This window comes from Convolutriloba macropyga, chromosome 8 (genome assembly GCF_964194025.1).
Source record: "Convolutriloba macropyga chromosome 8, txConMacr16.3, whole genome shotgun sequence".
Taxonomy (NCBI): domain Eukaryota; kingdom Metazoa; phylum Xenacoelomorpha; order Acoela; family Convolutidae; genus Convolutriloba; species Convolutriloba macropyga.
This window is the reverse complement of record NC_134475.1, coordinates 14,523,658-14,543,445: the sequence shown is the minus strand read 5'-3', so window position 1 is coordinate 14,543,445 and position 19,788 is coordinate 14,523,658. Positions and strand designations below refer to the sequence as shown.

At 36.5% G+C, this 19,788-nt stretch overlaps 1 protein-coding gene across 1 annotated transcript; it reads left to right on the top strand.

Annotated features, from left to right (window-relative positions):
• The first annotated feature begins 2,523 nt into the window (after positions 1-2,523).
• LOC142343958 (uncharacterized) lies at positions 2,524-18,477 on the top strand. Its single transcript, XM_075395366.1, has 6 exons — positions 2,524-2,899; positions 5,988-6,171; positions 6,461-6,637; positions 7,297-7,392; positions 14,318-14,465; positions 18,049-18,477. The coding sequence occupies exons 1-6, from the start codon at positions 2,592-2,594 to the stop codon at positions 18,366-18,368; spliced, it is 1,233 nt and encodes a 410-aa protein (XP_075251481.1). The 5' UTR covers positions 2,524-2,591; the 3' UTR covers positions 18,369-18,477.
• Positions 18,478-19,788: the final 1,311 nt, after the last annotated feature.

Sequence of the window (19,788 nt, the reverse complement as noted above, 5' to 3'; positions counted from 1 at the left end):
GTCCAAATGACATTGTAAAAAAGGAAACAACTCCTCTAAAGCACACAGCCTGTTGTCGTTTGTTCATTTGTGAGGGGTAATGGAGTTGGTCAAGGTGTCGTGCCAAATCACGAAATCACTGCGGTCTTTCAAGTTACCCTTGCCCCATGCGTTTTCTATATTCTTTTTGGCCTTTCTGGAATTTGGGTTGAACGAAAGACATGGAATGGTTGTCACAGAAGGGAGTAGCGGTTTTCGATGTTTACTGTTTTTAGAATTTAATGCATGGAGAAACGAACTTGCCGCCAGAATATGCACCAAATTTCAATCTGTAAATGATCCATGTTCATCTAGCTAAAATGACACAGAAAAGACAACTCGCCCCTTCACTCGGCTTTGGCTTATTGGAATTGACAGATTTGACCAAGGTTTAAAAAAAGAATTGTCAATAAAAAACTTTACTACGAACGTTTTTGAACTCTGAGTTCATCGTCAGGTTATAAAGAAAGAAAAATGCGAAATTGAAAAGCCAGAAAGTAAAATGTAAACCGCTAAAATCCAGTCATTCAAGGAAACTAAAAACGAATTTTTACATATCTACAGTCGTATTTCCAAAACTTTATTTCTGAGTATATATTTTTTTCGATTTGGTGTAGCATATGCATATCGGCATGTTTTTTTTAAAAATTACCTTAAAAAAACCTTTCATAAAATACCTTTCATAAATTACCTTAAACTTACTGCGTTTTGTTCAATTGTAAAGTTGAAATTTTCATTTTGTTTCGTGTCTCTTTCAAGCTGAATCTTCATCTCCAGACTGAGCTTGGAGATGATAGAAAATTAGCAAAAATGCAGAAATATCTGCGTCACACAGCTCTGATTGCTGTCCTTTTTGATAAGGGGGTTGGTTTTTGTGTTGTGAAAAAGAGCACGTACGCAGAAAAACTAGAAGAAGTACTATATTGCGAACAGTTCAGAAAAATTGAAAGGAGTTGTGATAACATTGTAACGAAAAATGAAAAACAACTAAAGAAAAAACTTTTGGATTTGAGGAAAAAAGAGAAGATAACGGTTAAGATTTACGAAGCTTAAAGGTCCATCGGTGCCCAACTGGCAAGGTTGTATGGATTAGCTAAGGTAAACAAAAAACCCTCTGAGACCTGCGCCCTCTGTCCCGGTAAGTTGTTACCATAACCTTAACAAGTTTATTATTAATAGCCGGACAGCGGTAGCTGGGGCTATTATTGGCCTACTCTTGGTTTTTTGGGCGCTCTTTTTTTTAAGATCTGTTAACTCATTTTCATGATTTTATGAAGTCAAATTGGAGTAGTGATTATGGTCACGCCGAAACAGGAAGCGAGCGAAAAGACGAGCATCTTTGCGGAGTGAGATTTTTTCGCTCTGAATTTAAAGTAGTGAGAAAACGGTGTTTGAACAAAAATTCGCTTTCCCGCTAGTGGTTTTTTGTTCACATGCGGAAATTTCACTGGGCTTTTAACTGTTTCGATTTTATTCGGATTTTTTTCTAAAGCGTTTTCCCTATCCATTGATAGGTGATTCTAGATCTAGTTTTTTGTTTGAACCAAATTACCATTTCTCGCTAGGGATTTTTTCGCATGCGGAATTTTGACATTGATTTTTTTAAGAAAATTTTTTATCTGCTTTTTAGAAATTCACTCATAGTCTGTTCTAAGTCTAGTTCTTTGTTTAGTCAATGAAAATTCTTTGACGTCAGGACTTGTCCTGCTATGTTTTTTTTTATTTCGTCGCGATTTTTGTTACGACCATATAGAAGTAGTAGTAGTAATTGAGACTTCTGGATTATGCCCAAGTAGTATAGTCGAGACTTTAGGGTACAGCCGAGGGTTTTCACCTTTCAGTTCATCAGTTCGTTGCCTTGAAATAAAAATAAAACAGTTTCCGAGTTATATGACATCTCAACCACTTCGAATCTGCTTTTTGTTCATTCGTTCATGCAATTTCAACTGAAGTGTGTGTGTGTGACGTCATTTTTCGCTCTTTGTGGAGCGGGTTTTTTGATCATTCGCGTAATTAATTTTTTGGTCACACTTGACTTACCTCACTCTCAAAAATGACTTCCTAACTTTTCAATTGTTTTTTATTTACATTAATTCAAAGAGATAATGTCAAATGGGTGTGTGTCACCCTAAATGAAGGTTATTTGAGAGCAGCTAATAGAGGCAGCAAAAACTCATACAGATTTTGAATCAAAATATAACAAATCAGCCTTCAATGAAAAGACGATTTTTTTTGGTCTGTCTTTTTTTACGGTTGTTTCGAGACTGCAGATCTACGAAGCTATTGCGGCTATTTTCTGTCAATCTACCAGCTATGTTTATTTTTATAACAACCTCTAAAGAAGTGTTCTTGTAAAATTTGGGGTCTTTCCCATTATAGCCCCCCCCCCCCCCCAGCTTAGTGGTCAGATAACACCTATAGCCCCCCACTTTTCATGTTCTGTATTCGGCGTTTTGTTTTGTTAGCAGTATTTTGTTATGCTCGCCATTACATGACTACTGAAAATGTGTTCAAGATATTTTTCAGATATGTCAAAACAAATGTAAACAGAAGTGCAGTTAACTGAAGTTACCATGAGCCAAAGCGTCACGGGTCGACACTCTGATTTTATTGCTGCCAACAGTTTTCGGAAGCTAGCCTCATCGCGGGATCGATTTGACGACCCGGACTTAAATGTTGGCTATTCACAACTTCTGCCAAGTACGAAGTACTGGGCGCCGGGTAAATTACCCCAGTATCTTGAAACAAATGAGAGATACGATAAGTGCCCCAGGGATGAAGAGGTAGAGAATGATTATTCGCTTACAACGACATACGATATGGATCATAGTGATAACTTGCGAGCAAGCCCTATCAGAAGACATTCATCGAGAACAACTAGGTTTGTTGTAACCTAAATTGAAAATTTTGAAAAAAGTCTTCAAAGTAGCAACAGAGCTACAATCTCAGCTATTGTTGAGTGTGAGAAATATTCCTAATATTTGATTGAGTTGCTGCTCAATGATCAAACTGACAGGGAATTTTCATGATGACGAAAAAAATGGCTTCTAATATACGGTGAATGTGCCTTATTGATAACTGTCTTAGAATTATGGAAATAGTTTGGGGAGCTTTTTATCAAACGTAAACGTGTGATCTATAGTTTTATGTCATACTCAATGAAACGTCTATAACATGAGTTTACAAAACGAAGTTTGTAGCAACTATTTTAGTCCTGTGGTCTTTTTTAAATGAAATTTTTCGCGTGACAGATTTTGTCAGACCCATTTGACTTTTCGTCCTCAAAAACGGAGATCTTGCTCTCCCAAACCAAAAACCTGCTCTCCTAAGGAGTTCCATCCTCTGCATTCGTGGGTCAAGGACGCTTAGGCGGCGCGAAATTGTTGATGCTTCAATGGGAGCTTTGGTTGAAGAAGGGAGGCTGTTAGTTTGACTCATCTACTTTCGTCATTAGTTGTTTGTTTTCTGATGCTGTCTGTCTATTGTTTTACTTTCTCAGCTGATGTTTGTATATATTATCATTTTATTGATAGATTTAAACAATACGAAATGCTTTATGAAGACGTAGTGCTGGAGAGGCCCTTTTCTTGTCAAAAACGGAATAACCAAGGAGCTCCCGGAGGGCATTAAGTGACTGAGGACCTCTCTTCGAGTCATTGCTAAGACTCCAGCAGAATGTTACCAAACATCAAGAAATCAAGACTCATAAGATTTATAGGAAACCTGCAAGCCAGCTTGATGAAGAAACATTTGACGCCTGTGGAGAAGCAAAGCGACCTTGGACTCATTATTTTAACCAATAGTCTCAATTGCAACAAAAACTGTACCCAACGGGCAGATAAATCGATAACTGCTTTGTTTAAAATTAAACGAAGCTTTCACATCTATTCGAGTGCTAGAAGAAACCCACCCACCTCACGATCGACAGCTTATGGTTGATGCCTGTCGAGGCCGCGTCCTTCCTCGGGCTCTAAAGGCATACCTACTGACGCCGAAGTCGACCCCGGACGGCTACAACAACAAGTAAGTGCACGTTCGAAAGCTGAATGCCTGCATCGGGTACGAAGTACCCATCGCCAATTGCTCCTTACAAAAAGCATGGTCCTCGAATAGAGTTATCTCGGAATAACCTGAAACTGCAAAAACCAGGAATTCGGTGGATTTTCAAATCCGATAACCTACTGCCAAGGACTGAAGAATCAATCTCCTTCCGCTAGGTCTCCATTGAGACGCGCGTCATCTTGATGCTGCTAGCTGTACTCAACGACATCTATGCCTTCCCTGTCGATAGAGCTACATGCGATGCGTACGACAACCCCATTTAATCTCAAAGAGGCGAGCGGTCAACTGTACAAACCTGACTGATGAAGACCGACGATAGCTACTTCATACGTACTACGAAATCTTTCAAATTTTAATATCGGCATACCAATAAAAATCCAGAAGTGTGTTGATCAGCCAAATACCAGTCAATGTGAGCTAATAAATGTGAACCAATAACAGCGAAAAAAAACATGAAAAAGCAGTCAATCAATGAGCAGAATGGGATGGCAGTGCCATGACACTGAAGCCAAAGTACTACTACTGCTAGAGGGGGAAACCACCTAGATCTGATGCTCCAAATTCCACTCTACTGCTACTAGTACTTATGCTTTACTGGTCTGTAAGTACGAGATTCACCATAACTGTATTGAGGAGACAATTTCGGGGTGCGGTGGATATTTCCTAATCTAAAAAGTCTAACCCCTCGGTAACGCACCCGAGGTTCAGCCTCCTCCAACCTGGCACATACTGAAACCAACGGCACACCAGTTGTTTGGCATTAATTGGTCCGACGTTATTCAGTTATGTTTGTAATTTGCGGAGCCGTAAACCTCTCAACGGGACCTCTAAGGCTAAGAACTCTAGTGTTGTTCTTAAAAAGCAAAAAGAAAACCCATGCTGAAAAAAACAAGGACAGAATTCCAAGAAGTTCTGGAAACGATCGAACAAATATCTCAATACATTGCGAATAGTTTAATCTATTCAATCTAAAAATTAAATAATCTGTAATACACATACACACTGGCCTAATTCGCAATGAATCTGACGTTTTCGAAAGTAAATGCAGTTACAATTCAAAGTATTTGAGTCGAAGTGGAGGGCTGTCTTTTGAAGATATGTTTACACATTTTTTTTGTTTATTCAATGAAATTGGGGTAGTGGATTTGTTTTCGCCGGGAGTGGGGCTAAAAATCGAGTGGTTCCGCGGTTTGACATTTGTTTACGGTTTTTATTAAAAACACTTATTAAACGGTGTCTGAACAAAGATCCGCGGTCTTGAATGTGTTTTTGTTTGTGTGCGGCAATTTGATTTCACTTATAATTGAAATTTTTTGTCTGTTTCTTTTCGAAATTGTTTTCCAAGTCAGACATAGTCATTTCTACGTCTAGCTTTTTGTTCGTTCTATGGAAATTCGTAACGTCCTTAAGTAGGATTCAAATGACATGGATAATAGATTTTGACCTTTTTGTTATGCTTCCTATTTAGTTATATATTTTGGTAGACTTGATGTCCTGATGAAAAACTATATATTTTTAATTTTTATTGATATCCTGTAAATTTTCAAATATTTTTGCTATAAGAACCACTTTTTTTAACTTATGTGTATTTGATTTACTCACAACAGAGGAATTTGTGATAGCGCTAACCGTTGTATTTTGTACTTTTTCCTATGTTGAGTTTATTTGTCCGGCAACTAGCCAGGATGCGACAGAAAGTTTTTTAAATCTTGAGTTAACCTTGCTGTATTTGTTTTTGATTACTCAAAAATATGAATTCGGCCCCTGGCTCTTGAGAAGTATTTAACTAAGAATTACACCTAAAAATTGTCAAGTTAATAGTCAGTTACCAAAAAATTCAGTCTTTTTCGCTAGATTCAAATTATTCATACGTGTTTGCAATTATCTGATGGGTTTTTTTGTTTTAGCGCCCCAACTAGGAGGACGCGCGTCATCTCAAAAGGAAGCTCCGGCAAAGACATGGATGAGAACCCATCAGACAACGCGGATATGTACTATAGCACCAACGTAGCCAACAATTCGTCTGATGCTGATGCTTGGAGGCTTTGGCTACAGGAAAAAGAAAAGCAAATGATAGCTGACAGGGAAAAGGTAAATGATTTCAAGAATTAGGAAATTTTGTTGAAGTAAAACATTGAGCTTTCGCCTAAATTTTTTTAATAAACGTCGCTGTTAGTATTAATCCACATTCTCCAAACTGCACCGGATGTGCAGTTTATTTAAAATAGTAACGTGGTGTATAACGACTTCAAAACAGAGGAGATCCGGACGATATTAAAATTCGCTCTAATTAATTAATGCATATAAACCATGATTGGTCCGGTTCGTAATATTTTAGTTTTTCTAGTAGTTTTGTTCAAGCATATATCTTCTTGTTAAGAAGCGACAAGAGACGGAGGCAGAGCAGGAGAGTGAGAAGGCAAAGGAGATGGAGAAAGAGAAGAGAGAACAGTTGTCCAAATTGAAGAGACAGGAGTGGCTTGCCAAGAAGATCAAAGATGAGATAGAAGGAAAACTCAAAGAGGAAAGGAAGAGTGCACGAAAGGAAAAGGCACAGGTCAGATTTTATGCGTCTCTTTGATGAATTTGTTTCCCTCAAACCATTATGCTATAGTTGTTCATTTTTTTTTTCATCGGGAGAAGAATAATTTTCAACAGATCCAAAGCACTCGAAGTTGCTATATTATTAATTGCTTTCATACGAAGTTTGTAGCAGTTATGTTAGTCCGGCGGTCTTTTCTATGCAATTTTTTTGCTAGACCGATTTTTCGTGGTGTAACCCTTTTAACATTTCGTCTTCCAAAACTAGATAACAGTTAAAGCCCTGGTGGCAGTAAGTGGCTGAGCAGCTCTCTTAGAGCCTTACTAGTGCGATTCACTGAAACTGTTTTTGAGGAGACAATTTCATGGTATAAAGGAGGTTCTTAATCTCTCCCCCCACAACACTCCCCGAGTCCACCCTCCATCACCTGGCGGCACCCCCCTCTCCCCCTCAATCGCTTCACCCCCCCCCCCCCCCTGAACGCTTGACTCCTTCAGCTCCCCCACTCCCCTAATGCTAGCAGTCCTAAGCCCCAGCTGGCTACTAACGAAGCCAGCCGATCGTTTAAGATTAATTAGCCCGACGTAAGTCGGTTTGTTCTAAGTTTTAGAGCTAAATTATATACATTCAGGTGGGAGATTTTAGATGTGGTCTGAAAATTTATGTTTGTCCAGATTAAGGAGAAAGAAGACAAGAAGGCAAAAAACGAGGAGCGGGTGAAAGAGTGGAAAGAAAAGAAGATCGCAGAGGAGAAAGAGCTCAAACAGAAGGTAAATCAACTCATCGTTATTTCTAAATAATTTGTGGACAAATTACCCTATCTCCAAGCACAGCTCATCTGAAAATTTTCCGAAAGTTTCACCAACATTTAGCCATGCAGTTCAATTTATCTTGAGTGAATTTTTCACACCAAAGTTCATCGTTTTTGAGTGCTCCAAGTTGCCCTTGTTTTTTAAATCGTTGATTAAAAGCCGCCGTCAGCCTCAACGGCGATTAGTTTAGGCGCTCTCCTTTCTTGCAATCCAAAGATTTTGAATTGTATTGGGTCGCTGATCTGTTCACATTTTCATGATTTTTGAGGTCAAGTTGGAGAACTGATCTTGGTCACGCCAAAACAGAAAATGGAGCGGAAAGTGAGTGGTTTTGTGGCCTAAATTTTTTCACTCCAATTTCAAAGTAGGCAATTTAATTTGACTAATTTTTTCATTTTTTGATCGGATTTTTTTTCTAAGTGGTTTTCCCAATCCAATTATTAATAGCCGCACAGTGATAGCTGGGTCTATTATTGCGCTTCTCTTGGTTTTTTATTTCGTCGTCGCGATTTTTGTTACGACCATATGACGTCACAACCACTTCAAATCTGCTTTTTGTTCATTCGTAATTGCAATTTCAACTGAAGTGCGTGTGTGACGTCATTTTTCGCTCTTAGTGGAGCGAGTTTTTTTGTTCATTCGCGTGATTAAATTTTTGGTCACACTTGACTTACCTCACTCTCAAAAATGACTTCCTTACTTTGAAATTGACTTTTATTTACTTTAATTCAAAGAGATAAGGTCAAATGGGTGTGTCACTCTAAATGAAGGTTATTAGAGAGCAGCTAATAGAGGCAGCAACAGCTTATACAGATTTTTAATCAAAATTTAACATATCAGCCTTCAATGAAAAGACGAATGTTTTGGGTCTGTCTTCCTTACTGTTTTTTTTTTGAGACTGCAGATCTACGAGGCTACTGCGGCTATTTTCTGGCAATCTGCCAGCTATGTTTATTCATTTTTAGTCTAGCCCGTGTTTAGTCAATGAAAACTCTTTGAATTGTGTCCGAACTTGTCCGGACATGTTTTTTTAATTCCCTTTACCTCTTGAGCACGCCTTTGGTTTGACATAAGTCGCGATTTTCACGTTTGACTCGTGACTACCTCGCTAACTGTTTTAACTGAATGGATTTTAAATTCTTTCACGCATTGGAAGCCGCAATGTTCTGTGTCCGGTCAATGTCAAAAAGAAAGATCTTACGAAATGGGATAAACCGATAAAGCCGGGCCATGAAGTCATAGTGCATTAGGTTATCAAAGTTCTTTAGAGCGATTGCTAGCTGACCTTAGTAATAAGCTTAATAAATAGCTTTCTGTTTAGAAGGTGAATCTTCATTAGTAGTAGGAAGTCTTTATTAATAGACGCACAGCGATAGCTGGGGCTATTATTGGCCTTTTCTTGGTTTTTTTTACAATCCAGGAATTGGATTGTATTGGTGCTCTGTCTTTTTTTAAAATTTTTGTTTTCACACCTGTTTTTATCACTTGAGCTTTCAAAACGGGATAAACAGGTAAAGCTCAGCGGGCATCCAGTTTAATAAGAGGCCCGCGTTTAGTAGTCCCTCAAGTACTCAGAGTGGTGAAGCTACTGGGAAGGCCGTAATTCAAGGTTAAAAGTTCATTTTTGTGAATTTTTGAGCCTAAAATAGTGAAATTTTTTTGCACTTTTTCGTCATTTTTTGGATTTTTTGTTAGACCAGTCTGAAATTGAGGTTTATTAAAGTTGATAAAGGTCCTTTGCAAGACGTAATTGCTTTTTACGGCCAATTTAAGCGCTATATCTATTGCTACTCCAAACATAAACACGGTAATTTATACTAATTTTTAAAATCAAACTTGTTTTTTTTTCAAATTTTTTTCATTGTCATTATTAAAGTTTTCCAGCCCCAGGGGCCAAGAATCTTCATCTAGGGTTTGCTAACAGTTTACTGAAAATATTTTTAGGCCATGGAATGGTTTTCAACATTTTAATATCTTTCACCAATTTTTTTGATAAAGTTGCAATTTTTTTTAAAATTTTTGAAATTTTTATTCAGTGGCCGAGGAACCTCCAATAGGGTTTGCTAGTATGTTACTCCATAGTTTTTAGGGGATATAAAATAGTTTCCAACTTTTTATTTTTGCAATTGTAGGAATTTATTAAATAAAGCTTGCAATTTAAATTTTCGATTGTTTTCAAATTTTTCGATTTTTTGTCATTCTCTGAGTTTAACTATCTTTACTGGCCAACGAAGCTTTTTAAATGTTGTAGACGGTTTACAAAACAGAACTCCACAGTCAAAAAATGTTTTGATTTTTTTTATAGCCCTATTATTGGAAATTTCTTTTAAATTTTCTCTTCTCAGTTTCTTGATGCATTTGTCATATTTGTCATCCAGTTTATCTACTTTTAGTGGCAGATTCATCTCTTTCAAGGTTTTTGGGTGAGTTAATGAGTGTTTTGAAATGAGTCATATATGGCCTTCAAGTTGAAAGCTTCAAGGGTTTTAGCAATGATCGTTTTTTTGGTTAGTTTGTTTGATTCTTTTAGGTTCTCAACTTTTTGAGATTTTGTCTTGTTGGCTGGGATTGTTCAATTGCTCTGCTGGTCAGGTTCATTAGGTCTGTCTTTCATTCAATTACTTGGATTGTATTCCAGGACTTGTCCTGCTATGTTTTTTTATTTGGTCGTCGCGATTTTTGTTACGACCATATGACGTCACAACCACTTCAAATTTGCTTTTTGTTCATTCGTTCATGCAATTTCAACTGAAGTGCGTGTGTGACGTCTTTTTTCGCTCTTAGTGGAGCAAGTTTTTTTTGTTCATTCGCGTGATTAAATTTTTGGTCACACTTGACTTACCTCACTCTCAAAAATGACTTCCTGACTTTGAAATTGACTTTTATTTACTTTAATTCAAAGAGATAAGGTCAAATGGGTGTGTGTCACTCTAAATGAAGGTTATTAGAGAGCAGCTAATAGAGGCAGCAAAAACTTTTACAGATTTTTAGTCAAAATTTAACATATCAGCTTTCAATGAAAAGACGAATGTTTTGGGTCGGTCTTTTTTACTGTTTTTTTTTTGAGGCTGCAGAGCTACGAAGCTACTGCGGCTATTTTCCGGCAATCTGCCAGCTATTTAATGAAGGTTATTGATAATAAAACATTGTGACCAAATTGACGAAGTAATAAAAGTTTTTAGCAAAAACAATTTATGAATTTTTTAAATATTTTATGACGGGTTTAAGAGGTTGTTTTGTTACTTCACTCTTTTCTGTAGCTATTAATTCATGTTCTATTCTATTGGTTGCTGGTCAATTTATCAGCTATTGGGGCAATCTATCTATGTTATGTTATTTTGACAGCGCAGATTTTGGAATTGGATGTAATGTCATGTAACCAATGAGGTATCCTAATATCGTTTAGTCAATTTAATCTGGAATGGTTAGTGCAAAAAAAGTTCTCATTCACGCATTTTTGTGGAAACGGTGCCAACGCAGGAAAGGAATCCACCAAAAAATAATTACTGAAAAAAATTATTAGCTGCGAAGCTCCAGACAGCTAAGCTATATTGAAGCACTAGGTTTTGTCTCATGCTCTGTTTTTTTATAGCTGCGAAGCTGTAAGCTGAGCGAAGCTATATTGCGGTGCTCTTCGTTTTTTTTTGTTTCGTCGTCTGACGCTCTTTTTTCGTTTTACATTTGTTCACACAGCAAAGCTGAAAAAGTCAAATTTTCTGAATTACTTCTTCCTCTCACTAACGGCATTTGCGCGCGTGACGTCATTTCTCACTCGCTTTAGCAAAAGTTTTTTGGTTATTTGCGTGATTAGATTTTTATCATACGTGACTTACCTCACTCAATAAAATGACTTTTGCACTTTAAAACTTAAGTTTAGTTTCAATTGGCTTAAGGTCAAAGGAACTCATATGTGCAGTAGAGGTCTCTAATAGAGGTTTCTGTGGAATGAATTTTAACGAGCTTTATTAATTTATCGCTGAATGTTTTTTAGCCTAGTTTTTTGAGCGACGTCGATTTTTTTCCAATTTAGATCTGTATCTGTTTCTATCTCTATTATATGGCACGCAGGTCTATTCTTTCGCAGCTTTTCCGGCAATCTGCCGGCTATGTTTTATAGCTGCGAAGCTGTAAGCTGAGCGTAGCTATATTGCGATGCTCTTGGTTTTTTTACGACTCGAAGAGGAGTATTGGTTTTCTCTCGGTTTTTTACAGGAATTAGATTTGTTCACGCGGCTTTTTAACCTAAAATCGAAAGTGTGAAAAGCTGTCTTGGTGAACAGATTTTCGCTAAGCGAGAGAAATTTTTTGATCATGCGCTGCGTTTAGTGAGTGACTTTTTGACTTCGAAAAATAGTTTTTGACGGAATTGCACATATATATAACCGTTTTTAGCCGTTTTTTCGTCCAAGTGGCCCTTTTTTTGCTTTTAATTTGGTTTCTTGTAGAAATAAATTTTATTCCATTATATATTGAAATGTCAACCTCAGAAATTGATGCCACAGTGTTTTGAAGAGCCTGAAAATGCGTTTCAAGTTGAAATTTGGCACATAAATCTTGATTTTTTTAGTTAATTTTTGGCTTTTTTTCTATTAATTTCTTCGTTTTTGGATCATTTAACCGTGTTTTTGTCAAAAATCAGTTAATATGGCAACTTATCTTTGATAATTCCTATAGTCAACGCCTCTTTCTCCCTCGATGTAATTTTGTTTCATAAAATTGTAGATATGCTAATCCAATTTGGGTAGTTTTCCGATTTTCGTCAGTTTTTCGCTTGTATTTTGGTTGTAATTGCTAGAAATAGTTTTTTTTGTGCAACATGAGGGACTTTAATTCCGTTTCAATAAGATTTCAATCATTTTTTTGGCGTTAAGTTTTGAAAAAACAGTTAAAACTTTCATAAATGCTTGGCGTTAAGTTTTGAAAAAACAGTTAAAACTTTCATAAATGCAGTCTTAACTTAGAAGTTCTTTGACCATTTTTTTGCAATTCAATGTTTTGTTTTTTTGAATATTTTTGAATTCCGCTTTTTCCTGTTTTTTGTTCTTTTCAGTAAGATAGATCTTCGTATCGGATGACTAGTTATCTTTTCTATGTTTTGAATGCTGAACAATGAAATGTATTCGTTTTTCTTGAGTTTTTCAAATTGATTTTTAACTTTCAAAAATCAAAAATGTCTTTTTGTTACGGTGTTCCTTACATTGTGCCCATTTTCTTCAAATTCTAGTTATTATAATTCTAGCTTTGTCCTGGAACCTACTTTTTTTCAGTATTTTGATTTTGCAGTTGTAAAAAATGAATGATTTCAGCGTTTTCTTAAATTTTCATCATTTCTTTGGTTTGCAATTGATTTCATTCAACATAAGGCAGTACTGAGAGTTTGATAGCAAGCTTTTTCCAAAGCTTCAAAATCTGACTATTTTTTGCAGCTTTCTTCCGGCTTTGGTATTAATTTAAACGATTTTTTGCCTTCGAATATTCTTCTGCTGCTTACGTCTTTTCTATGATCAATTTTATTTTTGATTTAGTATGAAATGATGTTGTCTAGCTTATGTACAAGAAACAGGTTTGTGTTGTTTTTTTGTCTTAATCGCAGTGATTAGAAGTGTAATTATAATTGTTTTCTGATTCTTAAAATAGCTTTCTTTTTTGAAAAGATTTAACTTAGTTTCTAAGATTATTATCTGCCGTTTGCTTTCGCGATCTTTTTCAGATTAGAATCATGAATTATTTGACGGTTATTGATAACCTTGTCAGTTATTTCAGACTGTCAGGTTTTTGACAACCTTAATTATTTTGGATTTTTTGACGTTACCAAACGTTTTCAATAATATAAAATTGTTGCATTTTGTTTCTCTTGTTGACAGTGGTTTAAGTTTCACCAATTTTTAGAGCAGACCTGCAGAGGTATTGAGTTAATGGTTTAATACAAAAGGTAGTGGCTTCCGCTACAATTATGGTTTTGTTAGTGAAGTGTTGACGCTTCGAGTCGCTTCCGGAATTCTTCCGGCTGTTTTTTTTGTTTCGTCGTCTGACGCTCTTTTTTTCGTTTTACATTTGTTCACACAGCAAAGCTGAAAAAGTCAAATTTTCTGAATGACTTCTTCCTCTCACTAACGGCATTTGCGCGAGTGACGTCATTCCTCACTCGCTTTAGCGAAAGTTTTCAGGTTATTTGCGTGATTAGATTTTGATCATACGTGACTTACCTCACTCAATAAAATGACTTTTGCACTTTAAAACTTCAGTTTAATTTGAATTTGTTTAAGGTCAAAGGAGCTCATATGTGCAGTAAAGGTCTCTAATAGAGGTTTCTGCGGAATGAATTTTAACGAGCTTTATTAATTTATCGCTGAATGTTTTTTAGCCTAGTTTTTTGAGCGGCGTCGATTTTTTTTCAATTTCGATCTGTATCTGTTTCTATCTCTATTATATGGCACGCAGGTCTATTCATTCGCAGCTATTCCGGCAATCTGTTGGCTATGTTTTCAATTTCATTAGGCTGCAAACCTCTCAAAAGATTTTTTGTTGATATATTATACCTCTTTTAACTGCTTATATGCTTGTGAAGTTATTTGTTACTTAAGATCAATAATGAGGGCTGTTAATAACAAGGTGGAACTACTGAAAGGGAATTGGCAACTATTTGTTTTTCGAATATTATCAAGATATAGCTTGTTATGCAGCTGCAACAACCAATGATGGCTTCTTTCCTGCAAGCCTTGTGCGTTTACCCATCGCACCAGCTAGTATTCGTTAGCTAAATGGTTACATGTAGTAAATGTCAATATATACGAAGCTAATCTCATTTTGTGCAAATTTATTAGTTGGTTATCTCTAGCACCTTCTAGTATTTTCATTGTTAACTGTCGGCCGTTCTTTTCAGATGAAGGAAGCAGAGTTGAGTGAGAGGCAACAGAATGAAGAGAAAGCTCAGAAGGCACATGAGAAGTACCAGGAGTGGGTCAAACAGGCTAACTCCCGGCCCAGTCGTGTCTCGGCATCTTTGGGTTACACAGGCGGAAGACTTATCGGTCAGCACGATTTAACACTTCTTGACTAAATAATCAACGGTTGTTTCGCCCAACAATTAAGTAATACATCGAGGCTTTATTGTCTTGATCTTTCTGTTTCTGATTGCTCTCAAACAAAATTTGTAGCAATTATTTGAGTCCTTTTAGTCTTTTTTCCCTTGTGCATTTTATTGTTGATAATTTGGAAAATTTAGAGCGTTAGATATTCATTCTTTTTCAAATCTAGGAGCTGCTTTATTAAATGACAACATCTCAATCGCTATTTTATGAAGTTTTCTTTTATGAAGTCAAGATCTTATGATATTTCCTCTAATACGTAAAGCAATATGTCTCAATATCTTCAGCAACGGTTTCCTGAAAAAATAAAGGAAATCCAAGAGGAAATTAAAATAAAGCGCAGCGTTCAACTGTTAAAGGGCTGTTCATTTAGCGCATTTGGCCATGCTTCGCGGGCCATGGTTAAGCGGTCCCTGGGATTTGATGTGAATGTCTCACAAACGAACACATAATCACGATCGAAGTTTAATTTTAACATAGAGGTTTATTTCAGTGGGGTTTTTCTTAGACTCCTAGAAAAATTATTTGGAGACTGTTGGCCTTTTTGATGAAATTTTCCTCTTGATGGTTTTCGATTTGAAAATTTGGTTTTACCCGACGACATTAATTCCCTACGTAGTTCTCTAAAGATGTTAATTTCTAAGTGTATGGATCAACAAAACTGCTGCGGCAAAAAGTACTTTGTTAATAGCCGCCCTCATCTTCTCAGCCGGCTATTATAGCGCTCCTATTTTTGTTTTTTACAATTCAAAGAATTTGAATTGTATTGGGGCGCTGACTTTTTTTAAAGATCTGTTCACACATTTTTATGATTTTTGAAGTCAAATTGGAGTAGTGATTTTGGTCACGCCGAAACAGGAAATGGAGCGAAAAAGGAGCGAGTGGTTTTGCGGCGTGAATTTTTTCGCTCTAATTTTAAAGTAGAGTGAGAAAACGGTGTTTGAACAAAAATTCGCTTTATCGCTAGTGGTTTTTTGTTCACATGCGGCAATTTCACTCTGATTTTGTACTGTTTTTCGATTTTTTTGGATCGGATTTTTTTTCTAAATGGTTTTCCCAATCCGTTCACAGCTCATGCTAGGCCTAGTTTTTTGTTTGAATTAAATTTTCATTTCTCGCTAGTGGTTTTTTTTGTTCACATGCGGCATTTTGATTTTGATTTTCTGTTTTTTTTATTTTTTTCTAATTTTTTTTTAAAATGGTTTTCTCAATTCACTCATAGTCCATTCTAGGTCTAGTTTTTCTGTTTAGTCAATGAAAATTCGTTGAATTGTACGTCAGGACTTGTCCTGCTATGTTTTTTTACTTCGTCGAATAAAAAAATGTTTCGCTTTACCTCATTTTGCCGCCTTTTCAACTATTTGCGTGAAATCTTTTTGACTTCTCTAGGCTGGTTTCTCTCTTCTCTCATTCTGCTAAAAGTGATTTTGAATATCAGTTGCTCAGCAAAGCAATTCAAAATGAACAGAGTCAGTATAAAAATGGATGTCAGAAATAGAAACGGGATAAACCCATAAAGCCCAATTTTAGATGCCCGCTATTTGAACGTCGTTCCTATAAGTCTTATTTACCATCTCTAATGCTTATTGTTATTGATAGGAGCCCCTTTAGCCTCTCTCTAAGAAACAGAAGTATGTTCAACTACGAAATGCCATCAAAATAAATCGGACTTAAAAAAAATGATTTTGTACAAAATTTTTTTTTCAATATCTTCTGTTATTTCAATCCCAATCATGCTCATTGGAATCAACGGCGGATATTTTCCGGCAATCTGCCGGGTATGTTTTTTTTTCCGGACGTTTAAAGTCACGTAGATAAACATTTTTTGAGCCTTTTTCAGTTTTGATGTTTTAAATTTTTCATCCCTTATTTGGCTACTATGAAACACGGGGCCTTCATTCGAGAGTAATTTCACTTTCCGCTCTGGTTTCTATTTCTCCTCAATTGGCTTTTGCAGGATATTTTGTCTTTAGAGCTGTCGCTGCCGACTGTTTCCAAGACATCAAATCTTTAACCACCATTGTTTTGTTGCTGAAACAAAAGTCCATTTTTGACCTGTTTCATTACTTTATGAACGTTTCGTTTCAGAGCTTTTAAAGAGTTCGATAAATTCTATTTTAGTGTTGCGACGTGAAAATGCCTTTGGTGAGCTCTTATTTCCCCCAAATCATACACATATTGTAGTGAAGAGTGCTGTTATAGTTTGCAGAGTCATTTGCGTGCGTTCAGCTGTACACCTTTGCTCATATTTACTGCCAACATTGAATGAAACGAATTCAGTCTGTGCTATGGCAAATAAAGTTCCTCCCCCAAAAATTGGTATTGGAACAATAAATATTCTTGATGAAACTGTGCATAAAAGACTTTCTTTTCATGAGGAAGTTATCATTGTTCGGTCTGGAGTTGCTTCGTTTTGCCGCGTGACCATTTTATCGGTAACTCTTCTTAGTAACAAAAATGATGCACAAATTTGGTTTGTTAATAGTTTTTGCTCTCTAACAATAGTTAAAATTGTCAACACCGTACACTGTACGACGTTGACTTCCACCCCCTCACTAAAGCTAATGCTAGTCTCCCTAAGTTGTAGCAAGCTACTGACAAAATCAGCTGCTCGCCAGACGTTTGAGAGCAGTTCGCCCGACGTTAGTCGCTTATAATTGTTGCTTATAATTGTCGCTTATAATTGAACTTTAGCGATTATATTAGTCCTGCCGTTCTTTTTTTAATGCAATTTTTTGCTTGACCGATTTTCCGTCTGACCCATTTGACTTTTCATTTTCAAAAACAGGATAAACAAAGTGCGCTTAGAGCCTTTCAGCTCACTAGTCTCCAAGTATGCGATTCTCAGAAACTGTTTTGAAGACTTATTTTTATGGTGTGAAGCGGCAGTTCTTAGAGGTTGACCCCCCCCCCCCCCACACACACACACACACACACACAAACACACCTCAGCTCTCACTTCACCCCCCCCCCCCCCCTCACCCAATCTTCACCCCCTGCGCATCGTTCAGGCCGTAAGGGCCTCGTGCAGCCAAAAACCTCCCACTGTTTTTTTAGCTGCATTTCCAAAACTTGAAGGCTGTTTTTCTTGATTTTTTAAACCAGTTTAAGTTCTCTTTCACAGATTAGCTAGAATTTTTATCCTCATTTCGAGAAACGAGTTTTCTCCAAAGATAGATTCAGTTGTTCGAAAGCTGTTTAATGACACGACTTTAATTCTCAGCTGAAGATATTGATTGGCCAAAGTTGGTTTATAAATAGAAGTGGGGCTGCCGTAAACCCCACTTTTAAATAAAAGTGGGGCTGTTCGTAACCACCAAAGAATTTTTGAGAGTTGTAACAATGATTGATGATTTCCAACTCTTGGTAACGGGAGTAAACTAAAAGTGTAACATAATTTTGTTTAATCTGATTATGAATTTAGAAATTTGAAATCAAAATTGTGTGAACAACAGAATTTTCTGTTTTGTGACTGGATTTTACTCTAGAATGCCCATTTGATGGAAATTATTTGAATGTTTTCCAGGATTCTACGACTGGAGCTCTTACCCCTCACCCTCATACTACAACCCAATACCCTGGCAACCTCTGGACATACCAGAAGGGAAACCGAGAAAACCCAAAGCAACCTACAGACCGGCATCCGCCAGATCAGCTCAAACCAGAAAACCAACGAGACCGCTGTCATCAAAAAGTTCAGTTGTCAATATCAAAACCACAAAAGCTAAAGATAACTTAACCGAACAGAAAGAATCGAAAAGAACGAAAGAAATTTTGTCCCCACCCCTTATGTGGAAGGATGTTTTGGCGAGGAAAAATAATAAAGAAACAGCTAGAGATAGTTAACCTAGTGATTTATTAAATAAATTAGCTAACTCGTCAGTAATGTAAATGTAAATGTATGTAAATATTGTGAAATAATTATTTGATTGTTCAAATTTGATACATGTTTGCAGACGATTGGTTTTTAATATAGCTGCGAATCTGTCAGCTGAGCGTAGATTTATTGCTGTGATCGTGTTTTTTTATTATGACCTAAAGGGGAGTTTTGGTTTTCTAGTTCTGTTTTAAAAACTGCCTCGAGCCTCTCAAATCATGACTTTCAAAACGTCAATAGGTGTCATAAGTTGCTCTAAGCTGTCCCTTGTAGTTTGTAAAGTGATCAGTGTGATGAAGCTGCTGCGAATGACTAAATGCAAGATGAAAGGTCATTTTATGGAGTCCAAAAAGGGTGAATTTTTTAATTGCTTTCGATAGAAGTAAACGTGTGTCTTTATTATGCAAATTTTTTGCCTGACTGTTTTCTTCCAGTGCATTCTGTTTTGATTTCACTCTATGATTATAGCTTGCAGGCTGTTAGCTGAGCGTAGATATATTGCGGCGTTTATGGTTTTTTTCGCTCGAAGAGGAGTATTGGTTTTCGTGACGTTTATTTACCGGAAGCACTGTTTGTTCAGGCAGCTTTTTGGATTAAAAAGCGAAATTGGGTAAAACGAGTCGTGTGAACTAATTTTTGCTGAGCGAGAGAAATCTTTTGGTCTTGCGATGTGTGAAGTGGTTATTTTCTGACTTTGAAAATTGTTTTTGAGGGAATGGGACGTGTAGATGATCGTTTTTAGCCGTCTTTTTTGTCCATCTGTGCAAATTTTTTGCTATCAGTTTTGTTCAGAAACTTTTAATCAATGCTGTATCAATATGGAAACCTCTGGAATTAATATGGAGTTTTGACTGACCAGCAATGAGTTTCGAATGTAAAATTGGCTCATTCATAATTTGTTTATGAACTGAGGTGTTTTTCTTTTTAGAAAATTGTCCACATTGGCAAGTTTTCCAATTTTTTGAATTTTTTAAAACTTTTGTTCGACTTTTTAGCATAAGGCTTTCTATGCACTGTAAGGAACTTTATCTTTTTTTCTTGATGACTCATTTGATCATTGGCGTTAACTATTGGAAATGCTGTTGTGTTTATTGCACACATTTGTTTTCACATATTTTTGGCATCAGCATATTCTCGACAACAGGTCAATTAATTTACTGAACCTCAGATGCTAAATAATGAAAAGTTTGTCGTTTCCTTCTTAATTTGTTTTTAAATTTGGTTTCAATAATTGTGAAGATGCTTTTATTACTGTTTTCTTTTTACCATTTTTCTTATAACCTTCACATTCTAGCATTTGGCTGTGCTTTTGCTTCACACTGACTTGTTGCCATAACTTTTTGTTCTAAATGCTCTGCTTGATTGAGTTGTTCAAAAAGTTTTTTTGGT

Bases quoted from the DNA above. Each gene is read 5' to 3' on its own strand.
- LOC142343958 (XM_075395366.1), top strand. From the start codon at position 2,592: ATGAGCCAAAGCGTCACGGGTCGACACTCTGATTTTATTGCTGCCAAC. The intron at 7,393-14,317 runs GTAAATCAACTC...CGTTCTTTTCAG, and splicing joins AGAAAGAGCTCAAACAGAAG to ATGAAGGAAGCAGAGTTGAG. The intron at 14,466-18,048 runs GTCAGCACGATT...AATGTTTTCCAG, and splicing joins CACAGGCGGAAGACTTATCG to GATTCTACGACTGGAGCTCT.